This window comes from Eumetopias jubatus, unplaced genomic scaffold (genome assembly GCF_037043125.1).
Source record: "Eumetopias jubatus isolate StellerSeaLion01/CBP00866 unplaced genomic scaffold, mEumJub1_p1.0 scaffold_12, whole genome shotgun sequence".
Taxonomy (NCBI): Eukaryota; Metazoa; Chordata; class Mammalia; order Carnivora; family Otariidae; genus Eumetopias; species Eumetopias jubatus.
The window spans coordinates 103,676,971-103,691,472 of NW_028274818.1; the positions used below are offsets into that span (position 1 = coordinate 103,676,971).

The 14,502-nt window shown below is 53.5% G+C and overlaps 1 protein-coding gene and 1 long non-coding RNA gene across 3 annotated transcripts; both read right to left on the reverse strand.

Moving 5' to 3' along the window:
- Positions 1–8,600: 8,600 nt before the first annotated feature.
- On the reverse strand, positions 8,601–10,486 carry LOC148162873 (uncharacterized). Its single transcript, XR_015766403.1, has 2 exons — positions 10,209–10,486; positions 8,601–9,922 (listed from the first exon to the last, which is right to left on the reverse strand). It is a non-coding gene; the product is annotated as an uncharacterized LOC148162873 (long non-coding RNA).
- Positions 10,487–10,530: 44 nt separating this feature from the next.
- MUC3A (mucin 3A, cell surface associated) lies at positions 10,531–14,327 on the reverse strand. Of its 2 annotated transcripts, XM_028109827.2 has the most exons (7): positions 14,010–14,327; positions 13,714–13,902; positions 12,572–12,687; positions 12,400–12,458; positions 11,759–11,907; positions 11,299–11,364; positions 10,531–10,947 (listed from the first exon to the last, which is right to left on the reverse strand). In XM_028109827.2, the coding sequence occupies exons 1-7, from the start codon at positions 14,227–14,229 to the stop codon at positions 10,607–10,609; spliced, it is 1,140 nt and encodes a 379-aa protein (XP_027965628.1). In that variant the 5' UTR covers positions 14,230–14,327; the 3' UTR covers positions 10,531–10,606. The 2 variants fall into 2 exon arrangements, with proteins under 2 accessions (XP_027965628.1, XP_027965629.1); XM_028109828.2 differs by lacking the exon at positions 13,714–13,902 and having other exon boundaries at positions 14,107–14,327.
- Positions 14,328–14,502: the final 175 nt, after the last annotated feature.

The following is a 14,502-nucleotide window of genomic DNA, read 5'->3' on the forward strand; positions in this document are numbered from 1 at the left end:
GGGAAGGCTAGTGAAGCGGGTGTGAGGCCAGCTCTGGACTCAGCTGAGGGACAATGAAGAACGTCCAGAAAAGGTCATGGTCCCAACTGTGCCTTAGAAGCAGAGAGCCCTAAAAAGAAGAAGGAGAAGAAGGAGTTGGAGGAGGAGGAGGTGGAGAAGAAGGAGGAGGAGGAGGAGGAGGAGGAGGAAGAGGAAGAGGAGAGGACATTGTCTAAGAGGGATCCCCAAGGTAAAGGCTCTGTCGCACCTCCCACCTCCCCACAGGCAACCCCTTCTGTTCCCCAAGGCTTTCACTCACTCCTGGAAGGCACAAGGAAACAGTGCCCTGAACAGTGCCCTGGGTGAAGAGCTTCAGACCCCTCCTAGACCAGGATTCTAGTGAAGAAGGTATTCCCAAAGGATATGGCAAGGCAGGTGAGGCTGTCCTTCCCAAAGTCAACCTCCAGGGTCAGGGATGCTCCCCTAGGAAGCTAGCAAAAGAAAATCACAGCCATTCTCCAAGGAAAGCAACCCAAAAGGTCAACAAGCCTACAACAAAAGTAAAAACAACAACAACAACAACAAAAACTTCACCAGTAAGCAAAGAAATTCAAAACAAGCAAGATGCTATTTATTTTTACCTACCAAATTGCACCCCCTCTGTGCTATTAAATGATAATGATAGCAGGTGTTGGTTGGGGCATTTGCATAGGATGCCCATGGACTACACTTGGTATCAGATTTCCAAAGGAGAATTTGAAAACACGCACGAGGGACCATCGGCAGATTCCTACCATCCTTAATAATTCCATTTCTAGATGCTGATTCTAAAATAAAGTAACCTGGGGCACCTGGGTGGCTCAGTTGGTTAAGCAACTGCCTTCGGCTCAGGTCATGATCCTGGAGTCCTGGGATCGAGTCCCGCATCAGGCTCCCTGCTCAGCAGGGGAGTCTGCTCTCCCTCTGACCCTCCCCCCTCTCATGCTCTCTCTATCTCATTCTGCCTCTCAAATAAATAAATAAAATCTTTAAAAAAAATAAAAATAAAAAAATAAAATAAAGTAACCTGATGGAGATTTTTTAAGTTTTCATACAAGAATGTTTATTATGTCATTATTTATTATAATGAAAAATAGGCTAAAAGTATTCAAGAATAGAAGCATAAGAGACTGGTTAGAGGACTATGATCTTCCATAGAATGGAATATTGATCTGCCATTAAAACAGATACTAACTAGGGGTGCCTGGGTGGGTCAGTCAGTTAAGCGTCTGACTTCCGCTCAGGTCGTGATCTCAGGGTCTCAAGCCTTGAGTCAGGCTCTGCACTCAGTGAATCTGCTTGAGATTCTCTCCCTCTGCTCCTCCCCCTGCTCACACGCTCTCTTTCTCTTTCTCTCTAAAATAAATAAAATTTAAAACAGTACATTGCCCATAGAATAAATCTAAACACATATTCAGAAATAGACGAAAATGCTCACAATGTTGCTCTGAGCGGTAAGGTTAAGCGAAATTTTCTTCCTTCAGTTTGTCTATATTTTCTCAATGTTCTACAACAAATACGCTTTCATGTTATAACGTTTAAAACATATATGCCATAAAAATAAATGATTAGGTGTACTCCAAACCTCAGGAAACACAGGGGAAATCACTCATGGTTAATGATTCCCAAGCTGGGATTCCCAGCTTAAGAAAATGCGGTCAAAATGCTTAAGAAAAATGATCTAAGGTTGACCTTGAATAACATAGGTTTGAATTGTGCGGGTCTGCTTGTTCGCGGATTTTTTACAGAACAGCACTGTAAATGCATTTTCTCTTCCTTATGATTTTCTTCATCACATTTTGTTTTCTCTAGCTTACTTTATTGTTAGGGATATGGTATATAAACCATATGACAGCCAAAAATATGTGTCAATTGACCGTTTATGTTCTCGGTAAGGCTTCTGGTCAACAGTAAGGCTATGAGTAGACACGTTTTGGGGGAATCAAGAGTTACATGTGGATTTTCGACAGCAGGGGGTAGTCACCCCTAACCCCTCTGTTGTTCAAGGATCAACTGGATTTGCCTGTGTTGCGGCCACATATTCATCATCAAAGACACCAGCTCTCCTACCAAACCAGCAAAATTTGCTACTTTCCTGCCCTGTTGATAGTTTTTATTGCTTCTTCACAATATGTGCATTTGGATTTTTCTTGAAAAGATAAGCATTGGAGTAAGGTAGCCAGTTTGCTGGACAAGTCTTGCACTTGGTGGCATCCTTGGGGAAAAGCTCTAGAAAGCAAGTCTGAAGACCACCACAGTGAGATAAGGCTGTTTCCTCCCGCCACCTCCAAAACACATTTGTGCTTGGGGGGGACTCAGTCAATGAGGTCCCCAGGAGCAGCCCCAAAGGCTGGGGTGCGAGTGGAGCCCAAGTGCACCTCCAGGATCAGCCACCGCACAACCAAAAGCTCTCGCGTGGTTAACCTCTCTGAACTTCCATTTCTCCCTGGAAAATGTGGATCAGCGATGCCTGCCCACACTGTTCACTCTAGAATATTCTATAAGAGAAGCAGCGTGGGGGCCACTGGAATGTGCTTTGGCCCGCCAGTCCCTGGCACACTTTCAGCCCCGCTTCGTATGTGCTCAGTGACTTGGACATGTCTCCTCTTCTGTAAGGCCATTCCATCTTGGCAGAGTGGCCGTAGAGCTGAGGCCAGGCCAGTCCACCTTGACTCTCTCCCCTCCCGTTGCACACACCTATCAATATTCCAATTCTCTCCATAGTTTGGTATGGCTTTTTCGGTTCTGAATTGATCTAAGGCCTTTGAGTAACTGTTAATAATTCCTTCTGGGGGCCCCTGGGTGGCTCAGTCAGTGAAGCATCTGCCTTTGGCTCAGGTCATGATCCTGGGGTCCTGGGATTGAGCCCCGCATCACCCTCTCTCTCTGCCTGCCACTCTCCCTGCTTATGCTCTCTCTCTCTCTCTCTCTGGCAAATAAATAAATAAAATCTTAAATAAAAAAAAAAGAAATGCTTCCTTCTGGCCCAACTCCTCAACAGCTACCAACCTGCAATGCCACCTCCTCTCCCTGTGGTCTCCCCAAAAAGCAGGGGGATAGAAGCAGCCTCTGAGGCCCCTCCTGCACTCCTCCATCATTGGCCCTTCTCAGAGCTCCAACACCCACTTGGGTTGTAGTCCTTCCTGCCCTGTTCCCATGGTTCCATCTGATAAACTTGACCATAAACTGGCTTATTCATCATGCCTCATCCAGAGCACCTAGCACCTGCCGAGACAGAGCCAGGCCTCCTGTGTTTGCTGAATGAATACGTTTATTACTTTCCATATAAAACAACACTTCCTTTTAATTGCTCTAAATTTATACTACGCAAGTCTCAAAGGTTGTCCCTTTGTCTATTGTGAACATATCTGCTCTCATCTTCACCACCCTCTTCTCGATTTTGTGCTGGAGCATTTTCCACTTCCGCTTTCCCTTGATCGGCCCCAGAGCTCTGACCCCTCCGGCCCTGCCCCAGCCCCTCCTGGGCAGACACTTCTACCCTGGCGCCCTGCCATCCCGGGGAGCTCCCCTCCCCAACCCAGCCTATGAACACTTTAGTAATTCATGCGCACAAAACAAGACTCTAGTCCTCCAGTCCAGTGTTGATCCACAGCATTGTCTGGTCTTTGTGGCTCCTGTAGCACATGGAGAATAGAGAATTCTAGACTGTGCCTTATTTGCATCCACCCCCGAGCCCTGGGCCTGCAGGACAGCTACACCCAGAAACTCCATGGTCACCTCAAATGCAACAGGTCTCCCAGAAGGCCACCATCAACCACTGGAAGGAGGCTCCTTCCCTCCCACTCACACAGGCTCTAGGACTGTGTATCCTGGGGCCTCCAGAGACCATCTTCAAGGGAAGTGGGGCTCCCAGCTGGAGCCATGGCAGGATGGCTCTCAGGGAACACAAGGGTCTACTCTGGCAGGGCAATCCACCCCTGCTCAGTCCACAGAGGTCCGCTGGGGTCTCCAAGCCTCCACCTGGCCCTAATGCCTTGGTCACCCAGAGGTGCTCCCTTACATGCCCCCTGACCTTGGGGGCATTCCTACAGGTCCGTTCCCCCCGCACAACCCTGCGTGTGCTTTTCCTACCTTCTCGGGTTGGCATCCCTTCCCCCTACTATTTGCTTGTCCAAAACCTCATCAGTCCTCACAGGGAACTGGAATACCCAGAGGAGAGTGCCGATTAGAAGGAAAACTATAGATGCCACCCAGGGTCTCTGAACCTTCATCTGAACCCCTCCCCGAAGACCCAGGATACAAGCAGGGGGTGGGGGGTGTTGTAGAGGGCTGAGGTCCTCCAGTTCAGGGATGGGGCAGTACAAACCTTCTGTCAAAGGGGGACATCATGTTCATGTTAATTATTTGCTGTGGGGCCCCAGGTATGTCACTCACCCTCTCTGAGCCTCAATCTCCTGTCTGCCTACACTTCCTTACACAATGTGAGCTACCTGCTGTGAAATGAGTTTGTGAAGAGCAGAGCCCTCTGCGGGTGGGAGGTGGTGGGGGGGCCCTCTGGGTACCATCAGACCATCTGGAGTCTTCTGGAATGGCCCTACTTGCCTGACCTCTCCATTCCTGATAGATGCTTTCTGACTCTGGCATGCTAACGGGCTCACCAGCCTCAGGGTTACCTTTTTCACACGATACCGAGCGCCTTAGGAATAGGGGTCTCTGGTTGTACTGGTGGCTGTTTCTAACTCACGGCAAGGCACGTGGAGGTAACAGCCCTGCTAGCTGGGGGGCCCTTCATCCTCATCATCATCACCACCCCCCTCCTTGTCCCCAGACAGCCTGACTGGAGAGAGGCCCAGAGTCGGCCTGGGGGGGCAGAGACAGGCTGGACCCCTCCTAAGGCTGACCCTGCCCATAGCGTCCAAGTGTCTGTATTTGACCTTAAAGCTAATCCATCTAGAATTAATGTACTTTCTTCATGTCCCTAGATGCGCACAGTTCACACCCGCAGCCAGCCCCTCATCCTTTCCCATCAGCCACTGCCAGGCTGCGCTGCTGGGCTTCGAACATGTCAGGGCAGGGGAGAAGGAGGTACTCGAGGGCACGGTGGTGGGCTGAGGTGGCACCTGAAGGCCCCTGTTTGTGACTGGGGTCTCAGAACTCCCTGCGTGGGTAATCTCTCTGCCGCCCTGCAGGGCACCAAAGATTCCCTTCCCCACCACCCCCTGCCCACTCACCACCCCTCCCCCACAACCTTAGGGGGCCTTCAACTCAGGGGTCCCCCCTTTCCACCTGGGGCCTTGGACTCACTCCCAGCACCCCTCACCCCAGTGACTCTCCCGCCCACCCCTTCCCTCCGGTTCTTCCTGGTCTCCAGGGTTGGGGGGGAGGGGATCAGAAAGTCGGGAAGCCACAGGAAATCAGCTTGTAACTGGTTGCTTCCCAGGGAAATGGCCATGACAGGTTCAACAAGGACCCCAGAGCCTGAGTCTCCCCCTCAGCCCTTCAGCTGTTTCTAACTAGAGGCACCCCCTGAGCTCTCCCTATGCAAGAAGCTGCTGGATGTTCCGTCCTTCCCTCCCCAGCCAGGGCTGACAGCCTATACCGTGCCTTTGAGAGGTTTGGGAAGACCTGGCCTTCTGGGCAGATGCAGCCCACAGGACGAAGGCAGGCAGAGGCCACCATCTAGTTGAAGAAAGAGTCCCTGCTCCCCTGAGGGAGAAGGCTGGAGAGGGGGAGCTGCAGGATGCCAGCCCCTCTCAGCCCTGGGCCAGGGGCTTGGTGTAGGCCATCAGCTGCACAACCACAGGCCACACCCCTTGCCCTGCTCCCACCCGTCTCCAGGGTGACCCCTTTAGCACCCCCAAAGCAGAATGAGGTCAGAGCCCAGGTGTCCAGCTCTTTGGCAGCCCCCTCCCCTGCAAAGCGAGTGGGGGAAAAGAAGGAGGAGCCCTGCCTGAGGCTGGCACACCTGGGATCCCCAGGGAGTGCCAGCCCCGATCCCACTCACCCTGAGTCACTGTAGCAGGTGCCCAGAGCCAGAGACCCAAGGTCAGGATCCAGACCAGCAGCATCTCCAGATGGGGCCCTGGCTGCAGGGTCTCCCCTCATCAGGAAGGACCAAGAAATGAGAGCTCCCAGGGAAGGACCAGCTATATAAAGGACCCCAGAGACCGTTGCCTTGGGGCTAAGGGTGTGGTAATGAGTCTGGGTGGATGGTGTGTGGTGACCACAGGGAGTTGGCCAAAGAGCAGCCTGTCAACCCTCCCCTCTAACTCCACGAAAGCTGACCGCCCACAGCCAGGGTCCCTATAGCGGAAGCCAGAGCCATGGGTGTGGCCAGGCAAGAGGGAGGGACAGGAGGCCGGAGATGTGCGTGTGGGTGGTGGTTAGCAAGGGGCGGGGGCCAAGAAATGCCAGGGAGAGAATAACTATGGAGGGAGGGAGGACACCTGGAGGGAGTAGCCAGCCACAGGCCAGGCTGACTGAGGGACCCTGCGCCTCCACCCCTGAGAAGCCCCTCTTTCTTCCAGCCTTCCTTCCACTCATCCATCTCAAGCTGGCCCCTGGCAAATTTCCAGTGCCTTCCCCCAGGCCTGCGACCACCAGCCCTTCTGGGTGAGAGTCCCATTCACACCTGAGGCTTTATGGTCCTAGCCTTCAACCCCAGCCACTGGCAGTCCCAGGGCAAAGGTCCCAGGGGCTTTTCCCAAACCCCACCCAAAGAACCTCATTCTGTCAGCCCCAACCTCCCTCAGCCCCCACAGTAGTGGGAACCAGAGGCCCAAGCCCAAGAGTGGCAGGCCCTGGCATGAGCGTGTCTGCCACCCAGGCTTGTGGAGGCTCGAGGTCTTTGGGGAGGCCCAGCTTTACCCATCGGCGCGAACGGCAACTGACCCAGCCCGGGCCACCCACCCCCCTGACCCGGCCCCGAGCTCCCTATGTCAAGGGAGAAAGGGCACAGATGAAAAACCCAGCAGGGCCCCCACCTGTTGCTGATCTGGAGGCTCGCCTGCCACCACCCACTCCATAACAAAATGGCCCCCAGTCTCTAGGAGGACAGTCATGGCCCTGAGGGCTTCCTGCAGACTCCTTCCTCCCTTGCTGGGAGAAGCTGGTGCTCCCAGGTGCTCCCACACATCCTCTGGATGCTCCTGTCCTCCAAGTGGATGTACTATAAGATAAGGAAGACACAGAGCAACTTCTTCTACAATAAATGCTATACTGTGTTCGTGGGACAATGGAGGCTGACAGACTTTCTTCCCCAAAGATGCTCCTGTGAAGAAGGCTGGGGACTACAAAACCAAAAGACAACCGACCGAATGGGAGAAAATATTTGCAAATGACATATCAGATAAAGGGCTAGTATCCAAAATCTATAAAGAACTTACCAAACTCAACACCCAAAGAACAAATAATCCAATCAAGAAATGGGCAGAAGACATGAACAGACATTTTTCCAAAGAAGACATCCAAATGGCCAACAGACACATGAAAAAGTGCTCAACATCGCTCGGCATCAGGGAAATCCAAATCAAAACCTCAATGAGATACCACCTCACACCCGTCAGAATGGCTAAAATTAACAAGTCAGGAAATGACAGATGTTGGCGGGGATGCAGAGAAAGGGGAACCCTCCTACACTGTTGGTGGGAATGCAAGCTGGTGCAACCACTCTGGAAAACAGTATGGAGGTTCCTCAAACAGTTGAAAATAGAGCTACCCTACGATCCAGCAATTGCACTACTGGGTATTTACCACAAAGATACAAATGTAGGGATCTGAAGGGGTACGTGCACCCCGATGTTTATAGCAGCAATGTCCACAATAGTCAAACTGTGGAAAGAGCCAAGATGTCCATCGACAGATGAATGGATAAAGAAGATGTAGTATATATACACAATGGAATATTATGCAGCCATCAAAAGGAGTGAGATCTTGCCATTTGCAACGATGTGGTTGGAACTGGAGGGTGTTATGCTGAGTGAAATAAGTCAATCAGAGAAAGACATGTATCATATGACCTCACTGATATGAGGAATTCTTTTTTTTTAAAAGATTTATTTATTTATTCATGAGAGACAGAGAGAGAGAGAGAAGCAGAGGGAGAAGCAGGCTCCCAAGGAGCAGGGAGCCCGATGTGGGACTCGATCCCAGGACCCTGGGATCATGACCTGAGCCGAAGGCAGACGCCCAACCATCTGAGCCACCCAGGCGCCCTGATATGAGGAATTCTTAATCTCAGGAAACAAACTGAGGGTTGCTGGAGTGGTGGGCGGTGGGAGGGATGGGGTGGCTGGGTGATAGACATTGGGGAGGGTATGTGCTATGGTGAGCACTGTGAATTGTGCAAGACTGTTGAATCACAGATCTGTACTTCTGAAACAAATAATGCAACATATGTTAAGAAAAAAGAAAAAGAAGAAGATAGGAGGGGAAGAATGAAGGGGAGTAAGTCGGACGGGGAGACGAACCATGAGAGATGATGGACTCTGAAAAACAAACTGAGGGTTCTAGAAGGGAGGGGGGTGGGGGGATGGGTTGGCCTGGTGATGGGTATTAAAGAGGGCACGTTCTGCATGGAGCACTGGGTGTTATGCACAAACAATGAATCATGGAACACTACATCAATAACAAATCATGTAATATATGGTGATTAACATAACAATAAAAATTTAAAAAAAAAAGAAGGCTGGGGACTTCTGGCCTCTGAGGTTACTGCAGGGATGGGGGTGAAGCCAGAGAAGAAAGGGGCACGGTGGGGGGAGTGTTGGGAGGGTGACGTAGTAGGGGATGGGGGAGAGGGGGCAGTGAGGACAAAGGGCTGAGGGAGCTTCTCCACCTCAGGGCCCTGCTTCTGCTGCTCCTTGAGGCCCCAGAAAATTGGGATCCTGGGCCTTTGGGATCGAGAAGAAGGAATGGAGCCTCAGAATGGGGGACCAGGGCCTGAGGAGCACCAGCTGGGGGGCCTGAGAGGGAGAGGACATCCATACCTGGCTGGGAATGGGGTGTGCAGGGAGGAGGGAGGATTTAAGACTGGGGCCCTGGGATGGGGGGTGCTAAGGATTTAGGGCTGAGATTATAAGGGCGGGGGAGGGGACAAGCTGGGGGAGACTTGGGGCTGAGTGCTGGGCTGGGGAGCGATTTAAGAAGTGGGTTCCTAGGGGGAGATCTAAGGCAGGGAGCCAGGGGTGCAGCAAGGAGTTACATAAGGAGCTGGTCGGAGGATGGTTACAGGCTCAGGTGGGGAACGGGGGTAGGGATGCTCACAGAATAGAGACCCCCAAAGGATGTGGGGGCGGGGATCTGCGAGAGACCACATAAGCACAAGGGCAGACACAGGAAGGTGCACTGGGACAGAGATCTGACAGAGCGCGTCTGGTTTTCACACTAACCACACGGGGTATCAGGACAAAGATGCCCTACTCATCTTAACAGGGTTCGGAAAAGTGACTGACTTGGCCAAGGCCCCACAGTGCAAGAGCCTGGATTTGAACTGGGTCTCCAGTGAGCTTCACCCAAGCCAGGAGAAGGAGGAGGGTCAGGGAGATGGTCTGAGTTTGCTCAAGGAAACCAGGAGACAGAGTTGCCCAAGTCCTCGGGCCATCCCTTAAAATGGATGCAGTTCAGACGGTTTCTTCTCACTGTCTGGGGCAGGGCAGCGGGGGAGGTGCCGGGCTCACAGCAAGGACGAAGCCAACCTCAGGCCTCTGGAGATGCACCTGCCACAGAGTGTGTACCAAAGAAGGGGTACGAACAGGGAGCCACCCTGCTCAGGCTGGCTGGAAGGCCACTGCCTCCTGGTCCTAGCTCAGTGCCCTGCCCTGGTGGGTGGAGGGAGGGCGTGGACCTGGATCTGGGAGAGTTCCTTACCATCCTTTCTTTGCCCCCCTCACCCTCACATTGGTGTCCACAGTCTCCAAGGCCACCTGGAAGTGTTCTTCCTTGACTAGAGAGAGAGAAAAGAGAAGGGGAGGAAAGAGGTGGGAAGGGGCAGGAAAGGTGGGGAAGGCAAGGTCTGGCAGGGGGGGCTCCTGGGCCCCAGGGCCTGCCCTGCAGGGATGGCCCAGGCAGGACCTTCGCCTTCCTCAGGAGGTGCCCAGGGAAGCGGTGACTGGAGCTTCCCGACACGAGGTACGTGTCCGCCCTGGGCAAGGGAGGACATTGGGTCCTTCCCAGGCCGCAGTGGTGCCCAGGAAAGCCCATGTCCCCCTTCCCCAGGAGGCGGGACTCACCTGTTTGGTCGTCCTCCAAGCCCAAGTTTGAAAAAGTCCCCACAGTGTCCTCATCCCAGATCTCGAACCATTTCCTGTCGTCATCCCAGGACCTGGGTCGGGGCAACGCGCCGGCCGGCCGCCGTGTCAGAGCAGGGCCGCCCCAGCTGGGACCCCTTGGCCGCCCTCACCCCCACTCCCCAGTGCGCTCACCGGCCTCCACTTTGGCCACCTCGCCGGGAGCGGGAGCGCGCGACGAAGAGGCTCAGGGACGCCAGCAGCCCCAGCAGCAGCAGAGCCCAGACCCCACCCGCCCCCCCGCCAGGCCCCCCACCAGCGACCTCCAGGCGACGGCCACCTGGCAGCGCTGGCCCGAGAACCAGTGCGTGTCCGTGAAGAAGCAGCTGGAGCAGGGGGGGTCACAGGTCACAGACCCTCACCACCTTCCCCGCCGGGTCCACTAGTGCACACGGACCCCTCGGGTGCTGGCAGGTGGGCGGGGCTCCACCGTGGGCCGAGGGGCGGGGCCGGGGTGAGCGGCCAGCTGGTAGGCCTGGCGGGCTGTGGGCGGGGCTCCCGCGTGTGCGCTGAGTCTCACCGGCAAGCAGGACCGCTCCTCTCCACAAGGCACTGGCCCTGGTGACAGTCGATGGGGCCGTCCACGCCCAAAGTGCATTTGGTGACGCAGGGAGCCGGTTCTCCTCCACCAAGGGGAAGTAGAAATCCTCATAGCCTTTGGCAGTGGCGTGGCGACAGATGGCTGGGAGTGGGTAAGGGGTTGCAAAAAGACAGGGACCTCATCCCCTCTACTCAGGGGCCTGGTTATAATGGCTCCGAAAATAGATGGGGGAAACTACATTTCCGAGGATGGGGTGTCGGATTAGTTGAGGGGAGGGCAGATCCCCAGGACCTTTACCCTCTCCTCACCTTCTCTGCTAGTCCTCAGGTGGAAGCTACTAACAAGGGCCAGGAAGGGCAGCCCTGCCCGGGGTCACATTACTTGCCTCCATGAAAGGTCTCCTCCGCCTCCCCAGGGAGTTTCAATGGGCAAACGTTCCTGGTGGGAGGGTCATGGCCTCCTGGGACCACTCAGCCCTTTGCCCACCCTTACCTTCCAGAGTCAGCTCCTTCCTGGTGTTATTGTTCACCTTGATGGAGTCAGGCTTAAAACACAGGGCTGGGGGGACACAAGCACAGGTAGAATTGGGGGAGTTAAGGGCTCAGGGACAGATAAGCAGAGCAGGGAAGCCCAGGGAGGGGCAGAGAGGGCTCTGTCCCTATGGGGGAGATGTGGAGGGGCCACAAAGGAAGGCTCCTCTTGCCTCCCTCATCTCCCCCCGAATAAGCAAGCGTCCTCAGCCATCCTGAAAATTTGGAGAACTGTCAAGGGGTCTTCCCCAGCACCCAGGTTCTGGCAGGCCCCTCCTTAGCCCCATTCTTGACCCAATTGGCTATAAACCTACCCCTTCCTCTCCTAATCGGCTGGAAGGACCCCAGGGATGGCACCTGAGCCCAGAGGCTATCAAAGCTGGTAGCTCTGGCCCTGACCCATCCCTCCAGCTTTGGCTCACTCTGGTTATGCTGGCAGCTGTCCCCGTTATGGCTGACATTCTGGAGCTCCTCCTTCAAGATTGACTTCATCTTCTCATACTCGGTCTCCAGCTGGGGGCTAAAGGGGAACTCCAGCAGGACCAGATAGTCCACCACAATGCCGCCACTCCTGAGGGGGTCAAGAGGGTCAGGGGTCTTACAGGGTGCTCAGGCCTAGGGCACGTAAGTCTTTAGGAGGGCACCTCCAGGGCCAACCACAAGTGCACTGGTATTGGGAGGAAGGCAGCCTCACTCATGCTGACCCACTCAGTAGGCCAGGTGCCAGCCAGAGAAAAACTAGCTACTGTCCAGACACCAGGCTTCCCACAAGTCTTCATGCGCCACCTCCCTGCATGTCCCATGTAATCTGTTTCCTTCCAAATCATGCTTTAAAAGGAGGGGTGGCATCTCTTCTATAGAGAAATGACCACAGAAAATGATGATTGAAAAAAAATCCCCCATGAAGTGATTGGCTCCCCCATCTCCTTCCTTCACCTCTCTCTTTATAAAATCTGATGATTCCAAAAGGAAAAGATGGTTTCTCCAGCTTTTCTTTGTGCCCCTTGCCCCCACCCAACACTGCCCCCATTAAGGGTCCACAGCCCCATTAAGGGTCTCCTACCTCAATGATAGGATCTCCACATCCTTGAACCCCTGCACATTTTGGTAAATCTTCTGCATCTGAAATGCCAAGATCCTTGGGCTCACACCTGAACCTCGTGACGTGTGTGTACCCAGGCGCCCAAGCTCAGCTTCAGGGAAGCACCCTTGAGTTCCCTCCCTTTCCCCATCACCTGATCTGGGAAGGTGTCACTGAAATCCTTGTAGGCCGCGGAAGTGCTGTCATTGAGGTCCGGGGAGAACTCCTGGTCAACAGACACCTCCATGCCCACTTCGGCATCCACAGTGTCTGCGCACAGCATACCCTGCTCTGGTCACTTCACCGTCCACTCCCATCTGACACCACCACCACCACCGCAACCCAGAGGTTCCTCCCATTGCCCCTCTCCACGTTCCCTGAGGACTGACTGAACAGTAGCAAGAAGGAAGATAGGATTTTTCCCCCCACAACCGGAAGATAGGATTTCTAGGATTTGTTGTGCCGAGATGTGGGAAAGATTAGAGGTAAGGAGGCATGGCAGCCAGGCCTGTGGTCTCTCCCTTGTCTGGCCCAGTGGCAGGCAGAATAATGGCTCCCCAAGATGCCTGTGTATTCATCCCCAGAACCTCCGGATATGTTATGCTACATGGCATGGGGGAATCAGGATTGCAGATAGAATTTAAATCACTAATCAGCTGACTAAAATGGGAAAATTAACGTGGATTACCACATGGGCTCAACATAATCATAAGAGTCCTTAGCAGTGGAAAAGAGAGGCAGAAGAGGTCAAAATTGGTCACAAGATGTGACTACAGAAGAAAGGCGCAGAGATGTAATGTTGCCAGCTTCAAAGATGGAGAGAGGGAGCCTTGAGACAAGGAATGTGAGAGGCTTCAGAACCTAAAAAGAGCAAAGAAATGGATTCTCCCCCAAAGCCCCCAGAAAGGAACACAGGCCCACCGACACCTTGACGTTAGCCCAGTTAGCCCCACGTCAGACCCCTATCTACAGAATTGTAAGACAATACATTTGCATTGTTTCAGCTGCTAAGTTTATGATAATTTGTTACAGCAGCATTTAGAAGCTAATACAGCTCCTAGCAGCCCAGACTGGGAAGGAGACCACAGGAAGGAGTGTGATCCCAACCACCTCCTGGAGGTGGGGGTGGAAAGGAGGCATGACATGGGGTAGAGGAAAGCATGGGAGAGAAGGCAGGGATGGAGGAATTAGGCAAAATGACATGAGTGCTGACAGGCGAACCACAGGACTGGACCCAGGGAGAGTCAGTGGCATCTCCCAGGAGAAAGTGCAAAAGGCAGGGCTCTGGCAACTCACCCAGATCCACCTGTCCCACCACAAACTCGCAACGGGAGCCAGAGAAGGTACTAGGGCAGTGGCACGTGAGGCCATCCCATTTACCCCCATTCTGGCACCTGATCTCCTGGAGCTCACAGTGGTCTCCAGAGAACACCAGGGGGCAGTGACAGAGGCCCTGCATCCAGGTGCCACCATTGTCACAGGTGCCTGGACAGCACAGGAAAAAAAGGAAGTTCAGGACAGGGCTTGCCCTTGGTGACAGAGAAATTTATCAGAGGAGAGAGAAGAGGGAACAGGGAAGCAGGAGGTCCAACCTGGGGTGGTGGTCAACCTAGACTGTGTGGTCATCTGAGTAGTGGTTGAAGTGGTCCTGGGTGACTTAAGGGTGGTAGTACTGTGAGGGGTAATCACCGGTGTTTCTGGAGTCTTGGCAGTGGTTGGGGTGGAGTGAGTCAACTTGATTGAAGTTACCACGGCAGTTGGAAAGCTACTGCTTGGTTTCGTCGTCAGTGGGAGGCTAGTGAATCCAGGCATATGCTTATAGAATTGGTGTCCCTCCAGTTTCCACTGGTGGGTCTTGGAGAGCTTGTCAAAACTGTGTAACTGGGGACAGTCCCAGTGCTGACAGAACTAGAACTAGGAGCATCTGTTATGCTGTTGATAGGATGAGTTTCCAGAACAGTAGAAGCGTCCGTAGGCATAGGAAACACAGTTGTCATACTGGTGGAACTAGGAGAGGTGGCCATCTCAGTAGTAGAAGTAAACACTGACATTGGGATGGTGGCCATAGAAGTAACTTCACTACTT

Bases quoted from the DNA above. Each gene is read 5' to 3' on its own strand.
- MUC3A (XM_028109827.2), bottom strand. From the start codon at position 14,229: ATGCCTGGATTCACTAGCCTCCCACTGACGACGAAACCAAGCAGTAGC. The intron at 13,903-14,009 runs GTTGGACCTCCT...TGTGCTGTCCAG, and splicing joins TAGGTTGACCACCACCCCAG to GCACCTGTGACAATGGTGGC. The intron at 11,365-11,758 runs GTGAGCCAAAGC...GTGTCCCCCCAG, and splicing joins CAGCTGCCAGCATAACCAGA to CCCTGTGTTTTAAGCCTGAC.